We start from the raw sequence: 24,720 nt of genomic DNA on the forward strand, positions 1-24,720 counted from the left end.
GTACGTGAAAGTTTGGTTGTTTTTGAAAAGTTCAAAAACTTTTGATTTTTAAAGATGTTCCGTCGGCAGTTGAAACATAAGAATTATTTGAGTTAGAATGACATTCGGATAATATTGACTCATTTGGAGTCATGTGAAACGAGGCACCGGAATCTAAGATCCAAGAAGTCTTACCAGGGTCACCAGTTGTGGATACGGCCGCCCCCGAGAAGGAAGAAGCTTGACCTTTGAACATTGGTTGTAGCGCCTCCATTAATTGAGCAAATAAATTTGGAGTCGTCTATATCATTCCTTTCTACCGAAGCAACTCTCTTATCATCACGGTGATCTTCTTTCTTTCTTTTGGGACAAACAGGCTTGATGTGTCCCGGTTCATAGCAATGATAGCATATGATTTTGCCACCTTTTTTGTATTCATGATCTCCTCTTTTATCGTTTCTTTCATAGTTGTTGGGATTTCTCCCATTCTCATTCTTCACAAAATGAAAAGGCTTATAACTCCTAGTGTGATTACCGGGCTTGGACATAGCAAGAACGATTTCTTCATCTTTTGAAGCGGATGACTTCTTTAATCTATTCTCTTCCATATTCAATTCTTCAAGAGTTTCGACTATGGATGGCACACCTCCTCTATGAAGAAGAGTCAATTTTGTTTTCTCAAATTCAGGCCTAAGCTCATTCACAAATTGGTAAAAATGCTTCGTTTTAATTTGGTTTTCACGGAGTTCTACATCTTGAAGACAATGCAATTTTTGCTCAAGAAGAGTCAATTCATCCCATAGGAGAGAGAGAGAGCATTGTAATATTCTCTAATATTCATCTCCTCTCCTTGAGTCATGGTTCTTACTTTATTTTGGACATTTCCAAGCATCGCTAGCAAAATCAAATTTTGCTAAGCTAGAGCATTTATGAATATCTACACTATTGATCAGCCATCCAATTATTTTGGAATGGCCCATCCTCCACTCTTTCCATTTTTTCTCATAATCGGAAACAGCTTTACCCATTTCCTCACCTTTAAGAGCAACCTCTTTTCCATTCTCAATTTTCGTAAGAATGAGCTTGATCTCTTTTTCGGTACCATCTACCAAACCCCATAACCCCTTTTCCCATATCTTGTGTTTTACTATGGATGCCCACATCACATAGTTTGTATCATTTAGGCGTACGAGAATGAAGATTATAATTTCTCTCTCATTCTCCATTCCTTTACAATGCGAAGAGAAAAGGTAGAGAAAGAGATAGTGAAAAGAAGGGAGAAAGATAGATACACAAGACTTGTTTGAGAAATGACACGCTTTCCAATGCAGCAATCATTGATTTGTTAATCCTCTAAGCCCACGATCCTCCTCTTGATATCGTCACGATCTTTTTTTTAGAAAAAATGCCTTTGGATCACCAAAGCTCTGATACCATGTAATGAAGTGGATTGAATCTGATACACATTCAAGAACACACTTTCAATCAAGTAGAATACTTGATTGAATCAAGGAAACCACCCACACAAGGGTCTTAACAAATTGTTATTGCATAAAAGGCACTCTCAAAGAGTTATGCAAATACATGGCCCCATGTGTAATAACCGTGAATTTTATTAGATAAATAAACTTGAATTTCATATTCAGAAGCTGCTACACAGATACTTTCATTGTTTTATTTTTATATCTAATTGGATCTTGGATGTCCTGCTCGGATCTTCGATGTCGGATCCTTAAAATACTATTTGGATCTTCGATAATTGGATCCAGACAAATACCTAATAGTAGATTTTTATTTTTGGTTCAGATCCTTGATATTGGAATCTCGATATCATGGTTAGATTTGATAATGGATCCAAAACTTATTATGTGGATCTGCGAATTTATAATCAGATCTTAAAGGAGAAAACTTTATATAAGATCCATAATAGTTTATTTTGGAGCCATATTCATCTACTGAAGGTTTGGATCCAAATTATATCATTTGGATCCATAGTTTCAATCGTGTAATAAAGAGAAAAGTTTTAGATTCAGGATCCATAAAGGGTCCATATTTATGTATAATATCATAAAAATAAAATAAAATAATAATAAACATAACTTATATATATACCCAAGTTAATAAATGGATCCACAGTTGGATCCATCTGGATCCAACATGCGGATCCATATATCGGGCAAGTTGTGGATCCGCACCATAGGTGAGTCGCGGATCCAACTCATGGTTGGATCTCGGGTCTTGGACCCGGACCCAAGCCCCGCCCCGCATACGTAAGGAAATAAATAAATATATAACGTAATATAAGGCAACTAGATACGGGTTGCCCGATAAAACGAAGGTAGTTAGGGTTCAGAGTGAACCCTAACCCTCGTAAGGGGGAAATCGCAAAGGGGCAAAGGAGGGGGGATGCGCAGCCGCCGCAGGTGAGGGTAACGGCCCTCCCTTTTCGGGCAACCTTCTACAAAGGCCCTCTTGTTTCTCTCTTCCTCCCACTCTCCTCTCTTCCTCACGCTCGGTCTCTCCCTATTTCCCTCTCGGCCCGAGCTCGGCAGTGGCGACACCGACACCGACAGACCTCCACCCTCTCTATTTCGCTCTCACTCGTTACCTTCCTTCTCTCTCTGTCGCATGGCTTGAGGAAGAACGCTCGACGACAGGGGAACTCGACAATGGAGCTACCGAAGCCCAGGGACCTCTCCTCTCGCGGCGGCAGCCACCATCACGTCAGAAAAGGTAGGATTCTGTAAAAAATTTTGGGGGTATCGAGTGTGCCGGGTGTGTGTGTGTGTGGGAAACCAAAAGAAATCCACGATTTGGGGGTTTTGTCAACCCTAAACCTAAAACCCCAAATCTATGATTTGGGGTCTCGGATTTTCCTTATGAGGGGTGTTTTTGTTTTTGTTGGATTTCTGGAAAAGGGGAAGGGTTTCGATTTTTGCTATGGTTTCGACTGCCATGAAAAAAAAAGAAAAACAAAAACAAAAATAAAGGTTGCCTTTGTATAATCCCTATGTTAATTAAAGGTTTGAGACGTCGATCATAGTTCAAGATGCTAAGGTTCATTTCATGCTTTGTTTGCTTACCCAACGGCTAGCCCATCTAGGCAATCTACACGTGTTTCATCCAGCTTTTTCTATTTTTAATTAATTGATTAGTTAATGTTTCTGATAAGAGTTTACCTTTCATGTTTAAATAATATGCCATGCATTTTTCGTTTACCATGTTATATTGGTTTTTAATTGCCTGGTTGTTGTGTGGTACTGATGCAGGGCAGGTTCGGGACGTCCACGAGCACAGAATACAGGCCGGGACGCCCCAGGATCAGCATCATTCAGGAGTTCGTCTCGGGTCCAGGTCCGGACCCTGATCCAGCCAAACCCTTTTAAATAAACCCTCTTAGGGTTGCGTGCGGGACAGAGAAGTTTGGAGAATTCACAGTCGCAGTTTTCTCCTTTCCAGCATTTCTTTATTTTTATTTGCAGCCTTTCTTCTGACAGATTTCCCTTTGTAGCAGCTTTTTCCCTTCTTTGTTTTCCATGTCATAGTTTAAATACATTAGGCTGGTTTGGTATTGTCGTTTGTGGTATTATCACTTTGTCATTTTGTGTTGAATACTTATTTTACTGTTCTGCCAGTCGTACGTGAGTATTGATTTAATTCAGCCCAATGTTGTTGCTTTCCAGATCTACGACTTCTTGTCTTCTAGTGGGTCGTTTTCCTGATATGTGAACCGAGCCTTCTGTTACTTCACACCGTCACTGCAATATTGATATTGCATGATCGCAACATGTGAAGAGCCTCCAGCGTCTGTTCATTTGGGAATGTTGATCCGTTCACTACACTAACAATCTTCAACGTCTACACCCAGCGTGAAGGTTGTGGTTCGGGTTCCCTCGCTACACCAAAGTGTTGACCTGATTTTCATGTCTTCCACATCTGCCATTGAGTTGTTGTGGTTGTACACTTGTGCACAGGAAGAGCAGCCCCCTCGTTGCCAGCCACTTCCGTTGTGTCACGGGCAATCCGATTTCCTCACTGCAGCACATTGGCACCCATTAACGTGAAAGCTCCGAGCCCCCCCCCCCCCTCCCCCACTGCATCAAATGGTATCAGAGCCCAGCCCCTCCTCCTTCGTCAACGGCATGACGCAAGGGGCGAGGAACGGTCCTACAAATGAAAAGGCACGAGAGAAGATCATGAAGCAGATGCTCGACATGGTGACGGAGATGCAAGAAGATATGCTATGCCTAGAGAAGGAGGTAGCCGGTTTGTCAAAATGAATGGATGGAATCGAAGATCGGTTGAACGTTCTTGAATCAACAATGGAACAACGCGCATTTCCAACACCAACGCCGATAGTAGATCTGGTTGACAGCGCAACGGCTCGCGTGAATCCCATCTTCGCGAAAACAGGCCAGCCGATGCACCCTCAGCGTGAATCCCATCTAACAACAGATAACCATGCCCTGCTCCACAGTTCAAAGGTAAATGAAGGAAAGGAGAATGGTACTCAAACAGTAAACCATCTTGAGTTGCCAAAAATGGATAATAAGGGTGTGAATGCCTATCATGAAAATAATATCAAGTCTGGGGTGTGACACAATCTCTGATGCGTCTTCTTGAAGATATTGATTCAAATGGACCTGATTACTTAGACCTTCCATTGGTTGAAACGGTTTGGGAGTTGACTGCAAATAATATTATTATGGTTTCAGCAACGGGGAATGACGGGCTTTTTTATGGAACATTGAACATTCCAGCAATAATTGATCTTTTGAAGCTGTTTGGGTTTGCTTTTGGGAGCAAGATCCTGAACAAGGATTTCTCCATGGATGGTGAGCAGAGCCACTATGCATTCGGGGCAGATATAGTGAAGTTTTCAGCAGGTGGTCCATTTTTTGGTAAGCATGCTTGTATTGTTGAGATTCTAGTCAAACCCTTAAGACCGCGTGCAGAAGGGACAAAAATTCAGCTTGTGCTTTCATGGGGTGCCATAGCAGATGGTATAGACGGTCAATTTCAAAACTAATCTACAGGCTTTAATTTGGAATCGTCCAGGAATATCGATACATGTTGCCTATCGTCAATGTGTCTGATTTATATGTGTACCGTGGTGACAACAAGTCGTCAGAGCCGACTTCTTCCCAACCAGGGGAGAATGATGCAGGGCAGGTTCGGGACGTCTACGAGCACAGAGTACAGGCCGGGACACCCCAGGATCAGCATCATTCAGGAGTTCGTCTCGGGTCCGAGTCTGGACCCGAGACCCGGATCCAGCCAAACTCTTTTAAATAAACCCTCTTAGGGTTGCGTGCGGGACGGAGAAGTTTGGAGAATTCACAGCCGCAGTTTTCCTGATATGTGAACCGAGCCTTTTGTTACTTCACACTGTCACTGCAATATTGATATTGCATGATCGCAACATGTGAAGAGCCTCCAGCGTCTGTTCATTTGGGAATGCTGATCCTTTCGCTACACTAACAATCTTCAACGTCTACACCCAGCATGAAGGTTGTGGTTCGGGTTCCCTCGCTGCACCAAAGTGTTGACCTGATTTCCGTGTCTTCCACATCTGCCATTGAGTTGTTGTGGTTGTACACTTGTGCACAGGAAGAGCAGCCCCCTCGTTGCCAGCCACTTTCGTTGTGTCACGGGCAATCCGATTTCCTCACTGCAGCACGTTGGCACCCCATTAACGTGAAAGCTCCGAGCCCCCCCCCCCCCACTGCATCACAAAGCAACGAACTAGAGGATGACTCAACCTTCCTCATAGCCTCCACCAATCGTCTTCCCCGTCAGCAAGTCCTCAAAAGTGCAACAAGTAGGATCAAATATTACTCTACAATTCAATTCTTTTGCAACACGACTAACAGATAGCAAATTTTGAGGGAATGAAGGGGCATGAAGAACATTTGATAACTATAGAGTAGGGGAAATAGAGATATTTCCCCGGCCAACAATGGGAGAGGAGTGTTAAAAATAAAATTGTATCCAAATACCCAATAAGGGTATTTTTGTCTTTTATCATATAGTACAGTCCACTAGGAATTGAAATGTAATTTAACATTATAATAAATAAATAAACTGTCATACAGCTTAGGCACAACAGTCATATTTATGACTGTTGTGCACAACAATCAAAAATATGACTGTTGTGCACAACAGTCATAATAATGACTGTTGGAAGGCAGTCCAAAGAGCTGGACTGCCTCCCATGTGTTGGAGTGAGGCTCTATAAATAGAGCCTCACTCCCTTGTTATTCCTCAATGCTTTTAGAAGCATTTGAGGGTTTTTCTCTAGAGTTTTTTTCCATCTTATAGGCTTGTATGCCTCTTGTGCTGTTTGGTATTTTTATCTCTTTTGAGATTGTATTTGGTCCATTAGTGACCAACTTTAAGTGAGTTTATTCAAGCCCTTTGTTGGCATTGTGTTTGTTTCCCTATTGTTCTATTGCACCTTGTTTCATTACATGGTATCAGAGCAAGGTTCTTGAAAGAAGGAGAATCTCGTGAAGGAAGTGTTCTTCGATCATTGATCATTCCCTATCTTCTCTAGTCTAAACTCAAGTATTCATTATGGGAGAAAGAGAGTTCGCCACCGTCATCACCTACAAACTCAATGAAAACAACTACTTGATGTGGGCGACGGCTATGGAGAATCATATCAAAGGAAAAAAATTATGGGGTTTTGTTAGTGGTTCTACTAGTGAACCACAACTCAAATTGAGTAGAAGAGAAGGAGATCAAGTCAAAGCCTTGTCCAAAGAAGAAAAAGAAAAAGCCTGGGAAGAATTCCAAAATAAATTGGAAGATTGGGAGGCAAGCAATGCACAAATACTCTCATGGTTTATGAATACCATGGAGTTCAAGATCGCCACCAATATCATCAAATTCAAAAAGGCATGTGACGCATGGAGCTTTCTAAGAAGTACTTTTATCCAAAAGGATATGGCTAGACTTTATTATCTCCAAGATAAGGTACGTAATTCAAAACAAGGAGATAAAAGTGTAAGAGATTTTTACGGTATTTTATCTCCTATTTGGGATGAATTAGCCATGTTGGAACCAAAATGGGAAGGTTCGGCTATTGATATGAGAAGGACCCAAATCGAAAGAGAAAATCTTTTCTCCTTTCTTTATGGCCTTCGACCGGAATTTAAGCAAGTAAGATCTTCCTTACTTCATAGGACCACTTCTCCTTCTATAAGTGAGGCCCTTGCTCAAATTTGTCAAGAAGAGACAAGACTTGGAATGCACAAGTCTAATGATGAGGTCCTTGCCATGGCAAGTCCCGGAAATTTTATGAAAACATATAAACCACCTCACTTTGACAAGAAGTTCAATGGAGAAGGACACAATGGAGGAGGATACAAGGGAGGATACAAGGGAGGATACAAAAGAAAAATTATTTGTCATCATTGTAAGGAACCCGGACATATAAGACCGGAATGTCCCAAATTTAAAAAGGTGGCCGCCTTAAGTGAAGAACCTCAAGAATCAAGAAAAGGGGACAGCTTCAATGAATTAAATCTTGCTCAAATAGCAGAAGCCGTCTCACAACTTCTTAAGGCTGCACCTTCTACATCCGGAGCTGCCATCTCTTCCTCGTCTCCTCCAGGTAAGACCTCTTGGATTCTAGACTAAGGTGCTTCTTTCCACATGACTCATAATGAGTCTCTATTATCTGATTGCACTAAATCATATTTTTCATGTGTGTCAACTGCGGATGGTACCTCTTTAAAAGTCAAAAGCTTAGGAAACCTTGATGATATTTCAAAAAAATTCTTTGTTCCAAAAGTGAGAGTCATTCCCAAACTGGATTTGAATCTTTTTTCGGTCTCTCAAATTGTTGACTGTGGTTGTAAAGTATTCTTCTCATCTAAGGCGTGTTGGGTGCAGGATCTCCGGTCAAGGAAGCTGATTGGGCAAGGCCATAGACGAGGAGACCTTTACTACATGGATTTCCTGTGTTTACCAAAATACTCGTTTTGTAATCATGTCAAAGACATTAATATAGATCTTTGGCATAAAAGATTAGGACACCCAAGTATATCCAAATTATCTTTTTTCCATTTTTGGAAAAATTTTGTAAAGATAAAAATTTTGTATGTGAAGATTGTATACTTGGAAAAATGCAAATGATACCTTTTGGGTCTAGAACCTCTGTGACACATAAAATTTTTGAATTAGTGCATTCGGATGTGTGGGGTCCCGCCCCTGTTATGTCAAAAGGTGGTTATTCGTACTATGTTACATTTATAGATGATTTTAGTAGACGTTTACTTTCTAAAACTCAAATCCGAAGTTTCTTCATGTTTTAAAAACTTTCATAATCTAGTTAAAAATCAATTTAAAACAAATATTAAAGTCTTCCGCTCCGACTCTGGGGGAGAGTTTCTTTCAAATGAATTTCACTTATATCTAAAAAATCATGGAATTGTGCATCAAAAATCATGCCCTAGGACACCTCAACAAAATGGGATTTCTGAAAGAAAACATCGTCATATCATTGAAACTACTAGAACCCTACTTATTTCAAAAGAAATTCCAAAGCAATTTTGGGCTGAAGCTGCCCTAACCGCAGTCTATCTAATAAATAGAATGCCATCTCAAACTTTGGAAAACAAGTCTCTTATTGAAAAACTCTTTAAAATTTCTCCTGATTTAAAAAGGCTAAGGGTATTTGGTTGTAAATGCTTTGTGCTTCTTGAAAAATATAGCAAACTCTCTCCTAAAGCCATAAAATGTGTTTTTCTTGGTTATGCTGATAATCAAAAAGGATATCGATGTTATGATAAAACAAATGATAAACTCTATGTTTCTAGAAATGTTACCTTTCTAGAAAATGACAGTGGATTTGATTTTGAAGTTCCTAAGAAAGAATCCGAGTATGCTTTCTTATTTGATTTGTTACCCAATAAAGGTATTAGTAATGATATTGAAACCTTCGAGTCTATTAATGACTCAAGTAGTGAACCACCTCAAGATCTTCTTCAATACTCTAGACGAAATACTGGGGAGCATCCATATGCCCTTGACAGATATAATCAATTAACAAATACTGAAGAAACTAGTGTTAGAAGGTCAGAACGAACACATAGGCCTCCAAGTAGGTTTGTCTCATATGAATCCTTACCAAACTACAGGGCATGTCTTCTAGCCATTCATTCCTATCATGAACCATCCAACTATAACGAGGCCAAAAATATAAACGAATGGGTTGAAGCTATGAAAATTGAATTAGATGCATTACACAAAGCTCACACTTAGGCAATTCAACCTCTTCCTATCGGAAAGAAGACAATAGGGTGTAGATGGGTGTTTAAAATTAAAACAAAAAGTGACGGGTCTCTTGAGAGATATAAAGCAAGACTTGTTGCAAAAGGATATTCTCAAGAATATGGTATAGATTATGAAGAAACCTTTGCCCTAGTAGCTCGTATGACTACAGTTAGAACTCTAGTTGTTGTAGCATCCATTCGAAAATGGCCGATATATCAGTTAGATGTTAAAAATGCATTTTTGAACGGAAACTTAAATAAAGAAGTATATATGGATCCTCCCCCTGGTCTGTCTATTGAAAAAGGCATGGTCCTTCGTCTTCAAAAAGGCCTATACGAGCTTAAACAAGCCCCTAAAGCATGGTATGATCGGTTCAGTGGTACGATATTAAAACTTGGATTTAAATCTTGTTACACTGACACTGCTCTTTTTGTGAGATCTACAGGTACCTCATTGATCATTCTTCTTTTGTATGTTGATGATATGATCATCACAGGGAATGATCAAAAGAAAATTGAAGATATTAAAATTTTGCTTAAAAAATCTTTTGATATGACTGATCTTGGTTTTTTGAGATACTTTTTAGGAATTGAAGTAGCCTACTCACCAAGAGGATATATTTTATCTCAAATCAAGTTTGCAGCTGATATTGTTGGGCGTTCAGGAATCACGGACACAAAATATGATGATACTCCTGAAGTAATAAATGTGAAAATGCGAGCTGAAGATGGAGTATTATTAGATGATCCAACTCCTTATCGACAACTTATTGGATCGTTGATGTACCTGTCCATTACAAGTCCAGATATTACGCATGTCGTACATTCTGCAAGTCAATTTCAACATGCGCCCACAACCGTCCACATGAGTGCAGTATTAAGAATAGTTCGATATATCAAGAAAACTATATCTAAAGGACTATTCTTATCCTCTTCCTCATCTTTAAGTCTTATTTCTTACACTGATTCTGACTGGGGAGGAGATCCCAATAACCATCACTCAACTACTGGCTTTTGTGTATTTTTAGGTGATTCTCTCATTTCTTGGCGATGCAAAAAACAACAGAAAGTGTCTTTATCCTCTACGGAAGCTGAGTACAGGGCAATGGCTACCACAACCACTGAAGTTGTGTGGATGAGAGCACTACTTTCCGATATGGGTGTTGATGTCTCAGAACCTTCAAAGCTATGCTGTGATAATAAAAGTGTCATCTATATAGTCAGGAATCACACATTTCATGAGCGAACAAAACACATTGAGATGGATTGTCACTATGTTCGCGAAGAATATTTGAAGGGGACCATTACATTGCCATATGTCCAGTCCAAATTTCAGATTGCAGACTTCTTCACCAAAGCTCTTCCACTACCTCAATTTTTGTATCTTCTTAGCAAACTTTCGGTGATTTCCCCATAAGTTTAAGGAGGAGTGTTAAAAATAAAATTGTATCCAAATACCCAATAAGGGTATTTTTGTCTTTTATCATATAGTACAGTCCACTAGGGACTGAAATGTAATTTAACATTATAATAAATAAATAAACTGTCATACAGCTTAGGCACAACAGTCATATTTATGACTGTTGTGCACAACAATCAAAAATATGACTGTTGTGCACAACAATCAAAAATATGACTGTTGTGCACAACAATCAAAAATATGACTGTTGTGCACAACAATCAAAAATATGACTGTTGTGCACAACAGTCAAATTATGACTGTTGGGCAGCAGTCCAACTAGACGTTGGACTGCCACCCAACAGTCATAATAATGATTGTTGGAAGGCAGTCCAAAGAGCTGGACTGCCTCCCATGTGTTGGAGTGAGGCTCTATAAATAGAGCCTCACTCCCTTGTTATTCCTCAATGCTTTTAGAAGCATTTGAGGGTTTTTCTCTAGAGTTTTTTCCCATCTTATAGGCTTGTATGCCTCTTGTGTTGTTTGGTATTTTTATCTCTTTTGAGATTGTATTTGGTCCATTAGTGACCAACTTTAAGTGAGTTTATTAAAGCCCTTTGTTGGCATTGTGTTTGTTTCCCTATTGTTCTATTGTACCTTGTTTCATTACAAGGAGCTCCCATCGGCAATGGTTAGCAGCACTATTCAAAAATAAAAAATCACATTCATTTCCACATAAATGTCTAGATGCCCCTAAATCAATAATCCACCAACTACCGTGGGAAGATAATCCATCACCTGCAGAACATGCAATATCAGTCACGGAGGAATGATGTGCCATCAAATCATCATACTCATCACAAGTAAGAGTCACTAAATCACTAGGAGGAACAACGGGAGACTCGGATTTGGCGACTTGAGCCGTAGGAACAACTTTAGCTGAAGGTGTAGGAGGTCTTCCATGCTTGTCAAAGCATCTGTCTTCTAAATGCCCAAATCTCTCGTAGTAGGTACACTGGAGCTTGCCTCGTCCTCCTATACCTCGACCACGTCCACGTCCTCGAGTATTAGGAATGAAACCTCGGCCTCGACCATAGAAAACAGACATAGCAGAATTTTGTGATTCCGATTAGGATGAAGGAAGGGACATGGCAAGCCTACTTAGTCGATTATATGCCTCAACAAGAGTGGGAACATCTGAGCCTGTCAACATCTGAACTTTAGCAACTGAGAATTCAGCTGACAAGTGAGTAAGGAACCATGCAACCATGGTGTGCTCCTGATGTAGTTTCTGTTTGTCACAGCACAGTGGTCTATGTGCGTTTAGTCTCTCAAAGGTTGCCTTCACAGAGGCATAATATTGGGCTAGAGTTTGCTCTCCTTGTTGCAATTTATAGATCTCTTGCTCTACTTGAAGAATTCGACTAACATTAGTTTCTTGAGAGTAAGTATCATGCAAATTATCCCACATTTGTTTTGCGGAGGTATAATAAATAAGCCCATCGGCTATGTGAGGTTGCATACTATTTATAATCCATGACATGACAATATCAGTGTCCTCTTCCCATATAGCATACTTTTCAGTTTTATCTTTGGGTTCATTTTCCAACAAAATATGTTTTCTACGATGCCCTGAGACAGACATCATGAATGTCTGAGACCATCTAGCATAGTTGGTCTCATCCAATTTTACCGATGATCCATACGAAAATGGGTTTGCAAAGGCTTTATAATCAGCCACTGATTCGGACTTCATATTCGACATCTGAGTTTCAGACATGGGATATAATAATGGGCTTGATTCAAAATGCAGGTACAAACACACGCGCACACATAACCTGCTGAAAATCCGGATCTGATGCACACCAACAACCAACTAAAAAACCGACTATATCAAGTTTTAATTTCACAGATAAAATCTGAGATCCACGACCACCGACTGTAACACAACGACTGTTCAGATCCAAACTTTCACATATAATTTTTAATGAAAATTTACCTAACCATCCACCTTAACAAGGGACTGCGATAGGCTACATACCACAACCACGACAGGCTGCATACCACAACTACGACAGGTTGCATACCACGACCACACATCCAACACGATAGAGATGTGTCAGGTTCATGTCTGAAACTGTAGACTTATTCAACATCCACTCTAATACCATTGACGCACTTTGAAGCCAGATCCAACACAATCAGACAGTCGGATCACAATAGGGAGGACGCGATCCAGATTGCACACGTACACCAGTCGTTGTAGATGTTGTCAACGATAACCATCTGGTCTGTGTTTCTGCTGGAAAAAGAACGTAAGATCAGATCCTGTACATGTTGGCTTTAGATCTACGTTTCTGTTGTACACACGAGACCCTAAGAGGAAGACGACAGATTAGATCAGATGCTACGCACGCTGGAACCGATCCACAGGTGGGTCGATACAGTCAGATGCTCAGAACTGCGTCCGGCTTTGATACCATGTTGAAGATAACTAGGGTTTTGCGCAGTTCAGAAAAAAGAGAGAGAGTAAAGGAGAGAGAGAGAGAAAGTGAGAAAAAATCATCCTTTTCTCATTAGGTCTAATCTCACTTAAATAGAGAGATTAGAAACACACATGTATAAAAATACCCTTTGCTACAATGAAGAAATAAGATATACCCAACCTATTTAAATAAATACAAGATTACCATGTACCGTGACTCTTTCTCAACACTTCTAATTTGTAAAAAAAAATTGTAAATGCTTATATTCAAGCGTATGGTCTTTCACAACTGAAATGACTATATGCATGCTTATAATTTGTAAAATCTGGAAATACCTATATACATGCTTGTAATCTTTCAAAACTGAAATAACTATATACATGCTTATGATTTGTAAAATCTTGAAATACCTATATACATGCTTATGAGCTTTCAAAACTGAAATGATTATATGCATGCTTATGATTTGTAAAAAAACTGAAAATGCCTATATACATGCTTACGATATTTCAAAACTGAAATGACTATAGGCATGCTTATGATTTGTAAAAAATCTGAAAATACTTATATACATGCTTACGATCTTTCAAAACTGAAATGACTATATGCATGCTTATGATTTGTAAAATCTGAAAGAACCTATATGCATGCTTATGATTCTTTAAATCTAGAAATAACTATATGCATGATTATGATTCTTCAAATCTGGAAATGACTATATGCATGCTTATGATTCCTCAAATCTGGAAACGACTATGTCATGTTTATGACTTTATAAAATTTGAAATGATTATATGCATGCTTATGATGTATAAAATCTGAAATGATTACATGCATGCTTATGTTGTTACAAAATCTAGAATAATGATATGTATACTTATGAGTTTCGAAATCTAGAATAATGATATGCATAATTATGATTTTCGAAATCTGGAATAGAGATATGCATAATTATGATTTTCGAAAATCTGGAATAGATGTAGGCATACTTATGATTTTAGAAAAATCGGAAATGCATGCGTATGTATTTTGATCTAGAAATGTACATGTAGGCACGTCAATGTTTAGATGTGCCTATAGGGAGTTTTCAAATATGCCTATATTGATTGTAGACATAATTTTCAAAAAATTCTTGAAAACCCAAATATATTATGAAATCGGATTTTCGATGAGTAATGTGTTGTGCATGAGCACTTAAAAATTAGATTCAATGAACGATTATTGTGCCATATTCTTGTGCACTAAATTTTACATGTGAAAGGAGTATTATATCATGTGTATGATAGAATATTTGTTTTTAGTATCATGCTTGAAATGAATGTATATTAAGCATGTTGACTATATGCAGATTTGAAATTGAATTATGTCTATGATATTGAACATGATCTTATATGCTATTATGATATGTTAAAACACTACATGATGATATTACTTGTTGATTCATAGTGCTATAAGGCGCGAAATGTATGCCTGCACTATTTGATTTCTCATATTAGAGCTTGTGTGGTGCCTTAATGTTATATGAATGTGTGACATGTAATTTAATTGTACATGCTACTCTTGAGTGATCTAGGGTTGATGAGAACCCAAGAAGTGTGAATAAAGCACCATTCTGAATGATACATGCACATATAAAATAATAAATTCACCTTCACGGTTGAGATGCTTAATGGTTAAATGCTCCAGAGCACACTGAATGGGTTAGGGAACATATCGAAATAATGAATAATGAATCTACCTGGAATCGGTAATGAGTATGTGGCCTATTGGAATTAAGGCACATTTGGTGAAATGTAAACCATAAAATAAAAAGGACCTAGTAACCCATTCGGATCTACGATCTACCTTGGAGAGGGTAGGTGGTGCAGCCCTGAGTGACTCCATTGTTAAAATGTTAAGTGAGAGTATTGTTGAATCGTGACTCACTCGGTCTCTAGTCCTCGAAAGGTAGGAGGCCTGAAACTACCGAATTTTGTCCTAGGTGATAGATTCGCACGACTACTACAGTTAGTATAGGATGCATCCTAGTTTGTATGATACCTATGCGAGGATTCCTTCCGGTCACTGACCGCCCACATTTGATTTTCGATTCAGTTAGACACTCGGTAATGATAAAATACATAGCATAATAAACACCCGATGTTTGTCTCTTTTTCCATGAGTACCCGATGAAACAGGTAATAAAGAGAAACAAAGACCTTATACAAAGATCCGTTTCATTTCTACTAAACCGAAAATATGATTAATAATGCAAACACTTCGGATTTGTTATTTTCATATCTTGAGAATACTACATGTTATTAATATCCTTCTGAATGATTGGTGTCATCCTCATTGAACTAGAATTGTATATCCTGTCTATGATTGTGTCTCGTAAGTGAATGTTACATTTGCATAAACATGTATATGCTATGATAGAGAAGTTGTTATGTATGCTTTAGTTGTCTGCAAGTATTGTGGGGTTATTGTTAACCTACCAGACTTGGTGAGTTTGGCCCCTTATATCTTAACATTTTTAGGCGATGAATAGATGTTAAGGGTGATGGCGGGATGGCATGGCGGAGTCCAAGAATTACAGTCTTTTTTTCGTTCTTGGTCATGTTTTGATGTCTGAACTATTTTGATGTTTAACAATTTCAACCCAATTATGGTTTGAGTTTGGTTTGAAATGAATCATATTTGGATTCAGAATTCTCTGTTAGACTCGATGTGCGTAGGTTTGGACCCAAGTCCACTAAGTTTGGGATCCAAATAGTTACAGTTGTGTGCTTGCGTGTAACCCGCCAAAGATTGGCTAACTTAGATCAACCAAATAATTTTCGTTGTGCTATCGATTTAATTTAAAGGATCATTAATCATTTAAAAAAATTTATTCTAAATTTTCAAGTTAGAAATTTTGGGGCGTTACACTCGTAGAGACATAAATGCTTCATATGTGATTTTCTGGTTGTATTTTGTGCAATTCATCATTGTTTCACGTGTTATGATTTTTTTATAATTTTTGCTAATTTTTCTTGACTTTTTTAGAATTTTTAATTTTTTCCAAAATTAATGATTTTTTGTAATACGTTCTTAATTTGGACCCAACCGATATGGATAACAATAAGATACGTACAACCCTATGTCACAAGGACTTGGCCAACTAGGTGCCGCACCCGCATCGACGCGACGTGATGCGGGTGCGCGTGAGAGTGCGGCACCCAATGCGGTCAACCTGACCTTGGGTGTGGTCAAAGCACCCAAGGTCATTTATGTCCAACTTTTGGACTTTATATATATATATATATATAATATTTTTGCCGCACCCCGGCACCCAAGTTTTTTTAAAGTGTCGCACCCCCACACCCGCACCCATGTGACATAGGTACAACATTGGTTTTAAGTTTTAACCATATAATCATAACTTAACATGGATTATTACCACCATGATTTATAATATACAAATGGATGCAAGAAGATTGTAAACTTGACTAGAATTACAGTCCTTACCAGATTCATGACAATGAATGTTATTTTTATATCAAATTTGAAACTTTTGTACAATCCTAAAAGGACAGCTAGAAGATTGTTACAAAACTCGACTAGAACTTCAGTCCCTACCAGATTCATGACAATAAAGGTTATTTTATATCAAATTTGAAACTTTTGAACAATCCTACAAGGACAGTCCTTATGCAAATCGTAGGTATTATATACATGCGTAGGCACGCAAACAAAAGCAATGGTTCTGCATCTTCTTCATGAACCTAGACATTTGTATCAACTTTAGCACCTTGGTTTTCTCACAAGTTCATCAAAAGTAATAGCACATCACATGTTATAATATACATATACTTTAGTCATAGATGAAGTAACGTCCTCTATTACAGATGAGGCCTTTTGGTATATGCTATTCCCAGCTGATATAATACTAGTTTAGTTAAAACAGAGAAGCTCAACTAAAAAAACTAAAACTTTGGAAGAGTACATTAAAAAGAATGGTTTGACAGTAAGTAGAACAAAAACATCACGCATGAAGCGCACGTCTTATGAGAAAGCTAGTGAGGAAAATGTTATAATTAAGATACAACTACACAGGGATGCCAGAATAGAACAAAAACACCATGCATGAAGTGAAGAAAGCTCGTGAGGAAAATGTTATAATTACGATACAACTACACAACAATGACCAGAACCTTCGATACTCAGGCTCTATTAGATAACAAGATAGCGAGTTTGAGAAAGGTGCCACTAGTAGGATTGTACTAGTTAAGTAGCAAGTTGAGTATCATGTGATAAAAGATGCCTTTACAATTAAAAGAAGATTTATATATAACTATTATAAAAAGAACACTCTCTATGGTCTTAATCGCTGATCAATTAAAGGAGCAACAGGAAAAAATAGTGCATGTCTAAAAGGTGTATATGTTAAGATGAATGCATAAAATGACAGAAAAAAAAATGTTAAAAATAAATATACTAAAAACTATTTACAAGTTTTTGCAGACAAAAGAAAATGACAAGTGTCATATGAAATGGAGACCTGTGAGAAAGATACAAGTGCAAGTAATCAAGAAAAGAGGAAAAGCAATCAAGACTTGGAGGAAGGTTGTAAAAGCAGTTACGAAAAATTGTAGGGTCATTGAGGTTGTAATTCTAGAGAAGAAAGAATGGAGAACAAGACTTCCGCACATATTAATGAGGAATTAGCAAAGGTAAAAATAATCTTAAAATGTTCCATAAGAATCCTTGCACAAATATGTCAACCTCCATGGCAAAACCTGCACCAGGCATAAAACACAACTATGCCTGCATTTTTGTTACTAGATTCAAACTGTGGGCAGTGAAATTTTTAGCACTATTGTGCTCAAATATGTTCCAAAACTAATATAAGCATTTTTAGATAGTCTTTATAGACTTTACTTCTGGAGCTTGTATAACTATCCTCTCACCGAATAAGCTCTTCACATAAAAATTGTCCTTTTGATAGAAAAACAAGTCATGTGACTTCATCTTGAAATGGTTCATCTGAGACTTGGCTTCCTACGGCTTTACGTGAAATCAAAAAGCACCTAGAACTCTGTGAAATTCAGCATTGGCTACTAAGTTTTTTCACAAAATATCTCAAATGCTGCTATATTTTTGCCAATTTCTAGAAGAGTACAAACAAAATCTTATTCTATACGAATAACATGATTACTGCATCGCCTTGTGTCAAAGGAAGAATCTCGATAAACTATTTGAAATAGATATTAATGATGTTTCCCAATACTTTCTTGTTGTCGAAACAGCACAACCATGTTGAAGACATCTTTTATCTGAACACAAGTATATACAGATATTTTTAGAGCCAGACCTGCTTAAGGTTAAAATAGGTTAACAATCCTATAAAGACAAATAAAAAGTTTCTGATATTGCCCATGTCTTACATATGGCTAGCAAGTTGTATGCTGTTCTTTATTCATATTATCTGATCTGTATGTTTTTTATAATATAGATCCATAATATTTTTTTCACCTACATCTTCACAGAGTTGGAGCATATACTATTTAGAAATTGAGGAACAACTAACGATAGGTATTCAGTTTTCGGAACTGTCGCACAAATGCATACAAATAAATAATTGGATGACTAGCAATATAGAGACACAGTGACAGATATTAGTGGAGAGGCTATGGAGTGTGGAAGAGAATAAACCCAAGTACAAGGACTGAATAAGTCTCTTCATTCACATTACTACCTCCTACATCATGCATAATCTACAAATAAGGGAAATGCTCTTATAATAAATGAAAAGTGAGAAAGAATAATACTTACGTCTATTTGATAAAGATACTGATGCGGATAAACCTTCATGGTAACAGAATTTTCAAAATAGAAAGTGACATAAGGAAAGGCATCATCCACACTGCCAATAAAAGAAGGCATGCATTAGAATATAAATTCATGCCTAAGCCACACATCTTTCAAATGGAAATGATCATTCAAAGTTTCATCCATAAAAGAAAAGAAAAAATACAATAACAAAACATCCAACAACAACTGGAAGCGAAAGAAATCTACAGTACCATATGCTAAAATTTCTTTCATGTTAGCTTGGTATGGTTCTTTGAAAGGTAAACAACATGCAACTATAAACATGTAACATAATCTCGAACACAGGATCAAATAGTTAGAGTTCGATGTAGTGCAACCTCTTAAGAACATTTCTGAACCTTATCATCTCCCATCTCAGTTGGGAAACTGATATTCTTGTACTGAAAAACAACCAATAGAACCTCTGAGTCATTCTATTGAAATTGGTGATGTCACTAACGATATCTATACTAAAGTTAATACTATAAAAATGATACTGGAGCAATTTGCCGAACAAGAATAATCAACATGAATAACCGGAAGTAATCAAATAAAGGACAATAAACCACTGCATGTAAAAAGTTATCTGAAAGTACCATTTTACGAAAGATAATACTCTGACAAACTGACCCAACAAAATAGATTAAAGAGGAGATGCCCTTCAAACTACGAGGAGCAAACTTTTTACATATAACTTTGAAAAATTATAGATTAGGGTAGGGTCAAGATAGGTCAAACTTCTTCCATAGATCATAATTAACTAATCCAATAAAATCTGCAATCCACTCCAGACCATTAAACCTGGGTGTCAGAATTTGGGCAGATCCTGATTGATGTACACAGTAGTGCACTGGAGGGTGAGGAACGGTAATACGCATAGCTACATAAGGATGTGGTTAGGTAGTTCCAGTTTGACACTGAACCCGCTGAAAGAAATACAACAGATTGCAGATGATTGAGAACAAAATAAAAAAATTTGCTTGTGCTTGAATATATGAACTCCACTAAAGCAAAAATCTGCAAAGATAAAAGAACATCAGATAAAATCATTCAAGAAATGAACACAACCAATGATCTGGGATAAACTAAGGTAAAATGAAACCAATACATGAAGTCACATTAATGTTTTAGATTTCATAATTTTCAGGATCACAATTAGCATCAAACAATAATAACTTAACCAAATATTAAGGCAACAGCTACTTGCAGGTCATTAAGATCACATCAATAACTTTGATTGGCAGAAAAAAAAATAGATCACATTAACAATATCATCTGTACAACTAATATATGAACACAACAACATATTTAATGAAATCCAGGACCAAGTCATATGAATTCAGACTCATGTCCAAAAATAATCTGAAAAAGCTAAAAATTGCCAAATTATGATTTTCTCTTTTGTTAACATTATACCTTAAAAATTAATATTTATTACTAATTGGCGCCCATGAGCCTACCTAGAGCAAACAGTTTTTTGGCTAGACGTTTGGAATGCATAGTTTGTGTAGATCACTTAAGCAAGTGCCTACACTGCCTAGGCATCTTAACTACATAGCAACAGAATCAAGGAACCCAATGTTTCTTTATAAATAGTTACCTTCCGCTGAACTGAAAGCAATTTGAACCTTCCATTGTATAATATTTTACACTTGGCCCATAAGACAGAATCTAGAAAACCAGATAGAAACAAGTGAGCAATTATCCAATAAAAGACAGCAGCCACATGAACGGTCTTGACTCTTAACCAGTTCTCCTCACCGCCTTCATCAAAGGATTAAAAGCTTCTTCTGCAATATAAGTCAATGTTGTTCCACTGTCTATGATTGTTCCTAGCCTGTCTTGAACCATATCTCCAGAATCAAACACGTTTGAAGGAAGTTGCAGCATCACCCCACCAACATCAATTGCCTTCATGTATACATTGTAATGAGACCTATCAGAAAAACAGAAAAGTCACAACCAACCAGATTAAAGCCTTAAAGGATGATAAGGCTTTATTTTTATGATGAATAAAAGCTTTACTGGAGTATGTGTGAACATACAATGCCCTATAAATACCCCACAAAGACATCAAAAAAACAAAGAGCATCTCACACGGAAGAAACTTTGTGACTGCTGAGAGAGCCACAAAAGGCAGCCAAGAGCATGAGATATTTATTCCTTTGCTAAGGCCCCAGATCATATCAAATTATTTAGATTTCAAAAACTGGAACAAGAACCTAATTTGACATTCTTAAGTTTTATATATATATATATATAATGTAATTTAGGTTGCCCACCATGGGCATTTTGGTCATTTTGTACATGTTAGAAAATAGGTTTTTCTTTATTCTTCTTTTAATTTTTTGTATTTTAACTCATTATATAAAGGCATTCTTGTAAAATGCCTTCTTATAGACGTTGGGAGTACTCCCAACGTCTATTTGGAGGCTCCTTCTTGGCCTCTTCTTGTCTATAAATAAGGGCTTAAGGCCCCTTGTATTTGTAAGTTTCTTTAAAGCTCCTTGATGAATAAATGCATTATTTTTAAGTGGTCTCTCCTTTGATATTGTATGCACTCGTGTGCTTGTGTAAGCCTTAGTGCGTTTTGGATTGTCCCATAGTGGACTTGTGCATGTGCACTTTGTGATTGTGTTCTTCATAAGCCCTTAGTGGTTTTTGTGCTTTGGATGATTTGTGGGTGTGATTTGTGCCTCTTGATTGAGGTGTGTGAAGACTCCTTGTTTCATTTCAGACATCAAGGGAATTAACCAAATTGTCACAATATTTGTTCCACACAGGTATGCAGTGTATCCATAATTTAATGGAAAAGGAAAAGGAAAAGGAAATTATCTTCCAACAACTTATGTGCATATTTTTGCATGCAATCGTAATTAATGCCTTCTAATGCACAACAAGCTCTACGAATGGGGGCAAGTAATAAGAAAACTAGTTGGCAGAAAATACCCAAACACAAGTAAATATGTTTCTAACAACTCAGTTTTTGGCAAAGTTATGCAAACGCCCACCTTCAATACACTGTTGTTGGCTAAACACAGGTAAGGTTGACTAAAGTACAGAATGTCAAATAGTACCTTTAGTGCTTACCCTTATCGAAAGGGCCCCTTTACCTACCTAAGACCAGCATGGTGTTGATTAATATATCACCTGCACTGAAGAAAGCATATTCCACATTTGGCCTTAGCACCCTACATCACCAACATGGTTGTTATCAAGTTATAAAACTATAAGGGCTGTACAATTATATCTCCACCAGGAGAGACAGTTAAGGAATGTGGAGAGAGATTTCCTGCTACTTTTGGGGGCGTTTAAATAGTTGAAATGCCCCACAAGATGTCCGCTACATGGGGCCCACGCTCATCCATGCAATCACGCAAACGTGGGGCATGCTGGGCGGGGGTTGCATCCCGCATACGGCGTTTGGCGGCCCGACTTTGCTCTGCCCCCTCCCACGGAACAATGGGGATGATTTTTTAAAAGAAAAAAATAGAATCAAAAGAGTCGGTGGGGGTATACCCCGACTCTTTCCCCACTCTCCCTCACCACCACTCTCTTCTCCTCTCACCACCACCTTCAGCAACGACCACTGATGTCCTCCACATCTGGCGACACTGTCTTCATCGGGTGGTACTCTCTCACCGGTGAACTCTCCTCACCTGCAGTACTCTCTCTCTCTCTCTCTCTCTCTCTCTCTCTCTCTCTCTCTCTCTCTCTCTCTCTCTCTCCTCAATTGTAGAACCCTAAGTCCGATTTTTTGTTTGTTTGTTTTTGTGTGCTTAGACTTTAAAGGTTTTGTATTTTAAACGTGTTTTTTGTAATTTATTGAGTAAATGCATGCTAAACCTGAATTTATTTTTTCGGGTATGCTTAAATTTTTTGGGGTTTTGTATTTTAATCTTTGCTTCTGCAATTTATTATGTAAGTTAAATCCAAATTTTTTAGGTATGCTTAGATTTTAGGGTTTTGTATTTTAATCCATATTTTGCAATTTTTTTAGCGAATGCATGCTAAATCTAATTTTTTTTCGAGTATATTTAAATTTTAGGAGTTTTGTTTTTAATTCATATTTTTGAAAAAATTTTAGTGCATAAATCCAATTTTTTCTTCAAGTATGTTTAGATTTTATGGTTTTGTATTTTAATCCATGTTTTTGTAATTTTTTGAGTGAATGCATGCAGAAATTTGATTTTTTTTATATGCTTAGATTTTAAGGGTTTTGTATTTGAATCTATATTTTCATAATTTTTTGAGTGAATGCATGCTAAATATGAAAATTTTCGAGTATCTTTAGATTTTAAGGGTTTTATATTTTAATCTCTATTTTTGCAATATTTTGAGTGAACGTATGCTAAATCCAATTTTTTTTTCAGGAATGCTTATATTTTAAGGGTTTTGTATTTTAATCTCTATTTTTGCAATTTTTTGATGAATGTAAGATAAATCCGAATGTTTTTTTTAGTATACTTATATTTTAGTGGTTTTGTATTTCAAACCATGTTTTTGCAATTTTTTGAGTGAATGCATGTTGAATCCATCTTTTTAGATTGGCTATCCTTAGATTTTAGAGGCTTTGTATTTTAATCCCTGCTTTTAATATTTATTGAGTGAATTCATGCAAAATTATATATGTATCCAAGTTGTCCGCGATGATGAATCAAACGCGAGATACATGGACAGTAGCATTCTAACATGGTCAATGCAAACGCTAGACAAGGACACCTTCTAATGTCCCTTGACTGGGTCAGGACAGGACCAAACAGAACATGGTGTCCTTGTCCAATGTTGTCCGCGAATCAAGCACCCCCTTTTAGTACACCATGGAACACCACGCCTCTACACCTCCCACTACGCATTGATGCATTAGGCCAGGCTGCTCTTCCCTAAGGAGGTCTAAAGAAACATCCGGGTGACCATATTCAACTTGTGTTATGTTGTTTGAAGCCTGTCATACTTATGCAGTCAAACTATTCTTGTAGATGGTGCAATCACCTAAATCCTGGCAGTTGTAATTGGCCTAGATTCAGATTGCACTGTAAACCTACAAACTGAAAAACAACAGTCAAAAAAAGTAGAAAGAACACAGAAAAACAGGAAAAACAAAAAGAAAGATGCTTGGCTTAAAAATATATGGCTATGCATACATCAATCTTCAAAGTTCAAATTATACGACCTTAATATAAGGGTGCACATAGGCAAGCTTTGACCAAGCCAGGTTATACCCGAATTTGATGCAGCGTGGGGATCAGCTTCTTGATGCACGTGGGTGCCAGAAATGGAACACGACTCCCATGATCGTGCAATGAGCAGAAGGACTAAGTACACAAGTGCAGTAATGAACAAAACTTGAATTTATTTCATAGGCATAATCAAAGAACACGTAAAAGTTTTATAATTGAAGGAAAACAATAGGAAACAAGAGAATAATAAAAAAATTGCAGGCAAAAGAATGTCAGAGAAAGGCTGGGCTGAAAAATCAATCATGTCTGCCCACGCAACCCTAAAACAGGGTATTTATAGATTGCAAGTGGATCGGGGTCTCGGGTCCGGCCCCTGGACCCGAGACGACTTCAATCTACTAATGGATTTGGGACACCTCAGACCTTCGCTCGCCTGGAGTAGGTGCGCAAGGCCACGTCCCTGCATCGAGGTACCTTGCTTGCGATCGAATCCAACTCCTAGGTCCGATCGTCCATCCCATTTGGGTCGGGTTCTCTGGCCGTGCCTCAGTCACGTTGTA

At 37.7% G+C, this 24,720-nt stretch overlaps 1 protein-coding gene across 1 annotated transcript in view; it reads right to left on the reverse strand.

Annotated features, from left to right (window-relative positions):
• Positions 1-24,720, reverse strand: part of LOC149833240 (aspartic proteinase 39-like) — a 70,885-nt gene that overhangs the window by 20,368 nt on the left and 25,797 nt on the right. The window contains exons 5-7 of the mRNA XM_090012765.1: positions 20,742-20,916; positions 20,581-20,651; positions 18,942-19,032 (exon numbers count right to left, since the gene is read on the reverse strand). Coding sequence (XP_089868891.1) covers positions 18,942-19,032; positions 20,581-20,651; positions 20,742-20,916 — 337 coding nt within the window. The remainder of the gene's footprint in view (positions 1-18,941; positions 19,033-20,580; positions 20,652-20,741; positions 20,917-24,720) is intronic.

This window comes from Nuphar pumila, chromosome 7 (genome assembly GCF_984573655.1).
Source record: "Nuphar pumila chromosome 7, dmNupPumi1.hap1.1, whole genome shotgun sequence".
Classification (NCBI taxonomy): domain Eukaryota; kingdom Viridiplantae; phylum Streptophyta; class Magnoliopsida; order Nymphaeales; family Nymphaeaceae; genus Nuphar; species Nuphar pumila.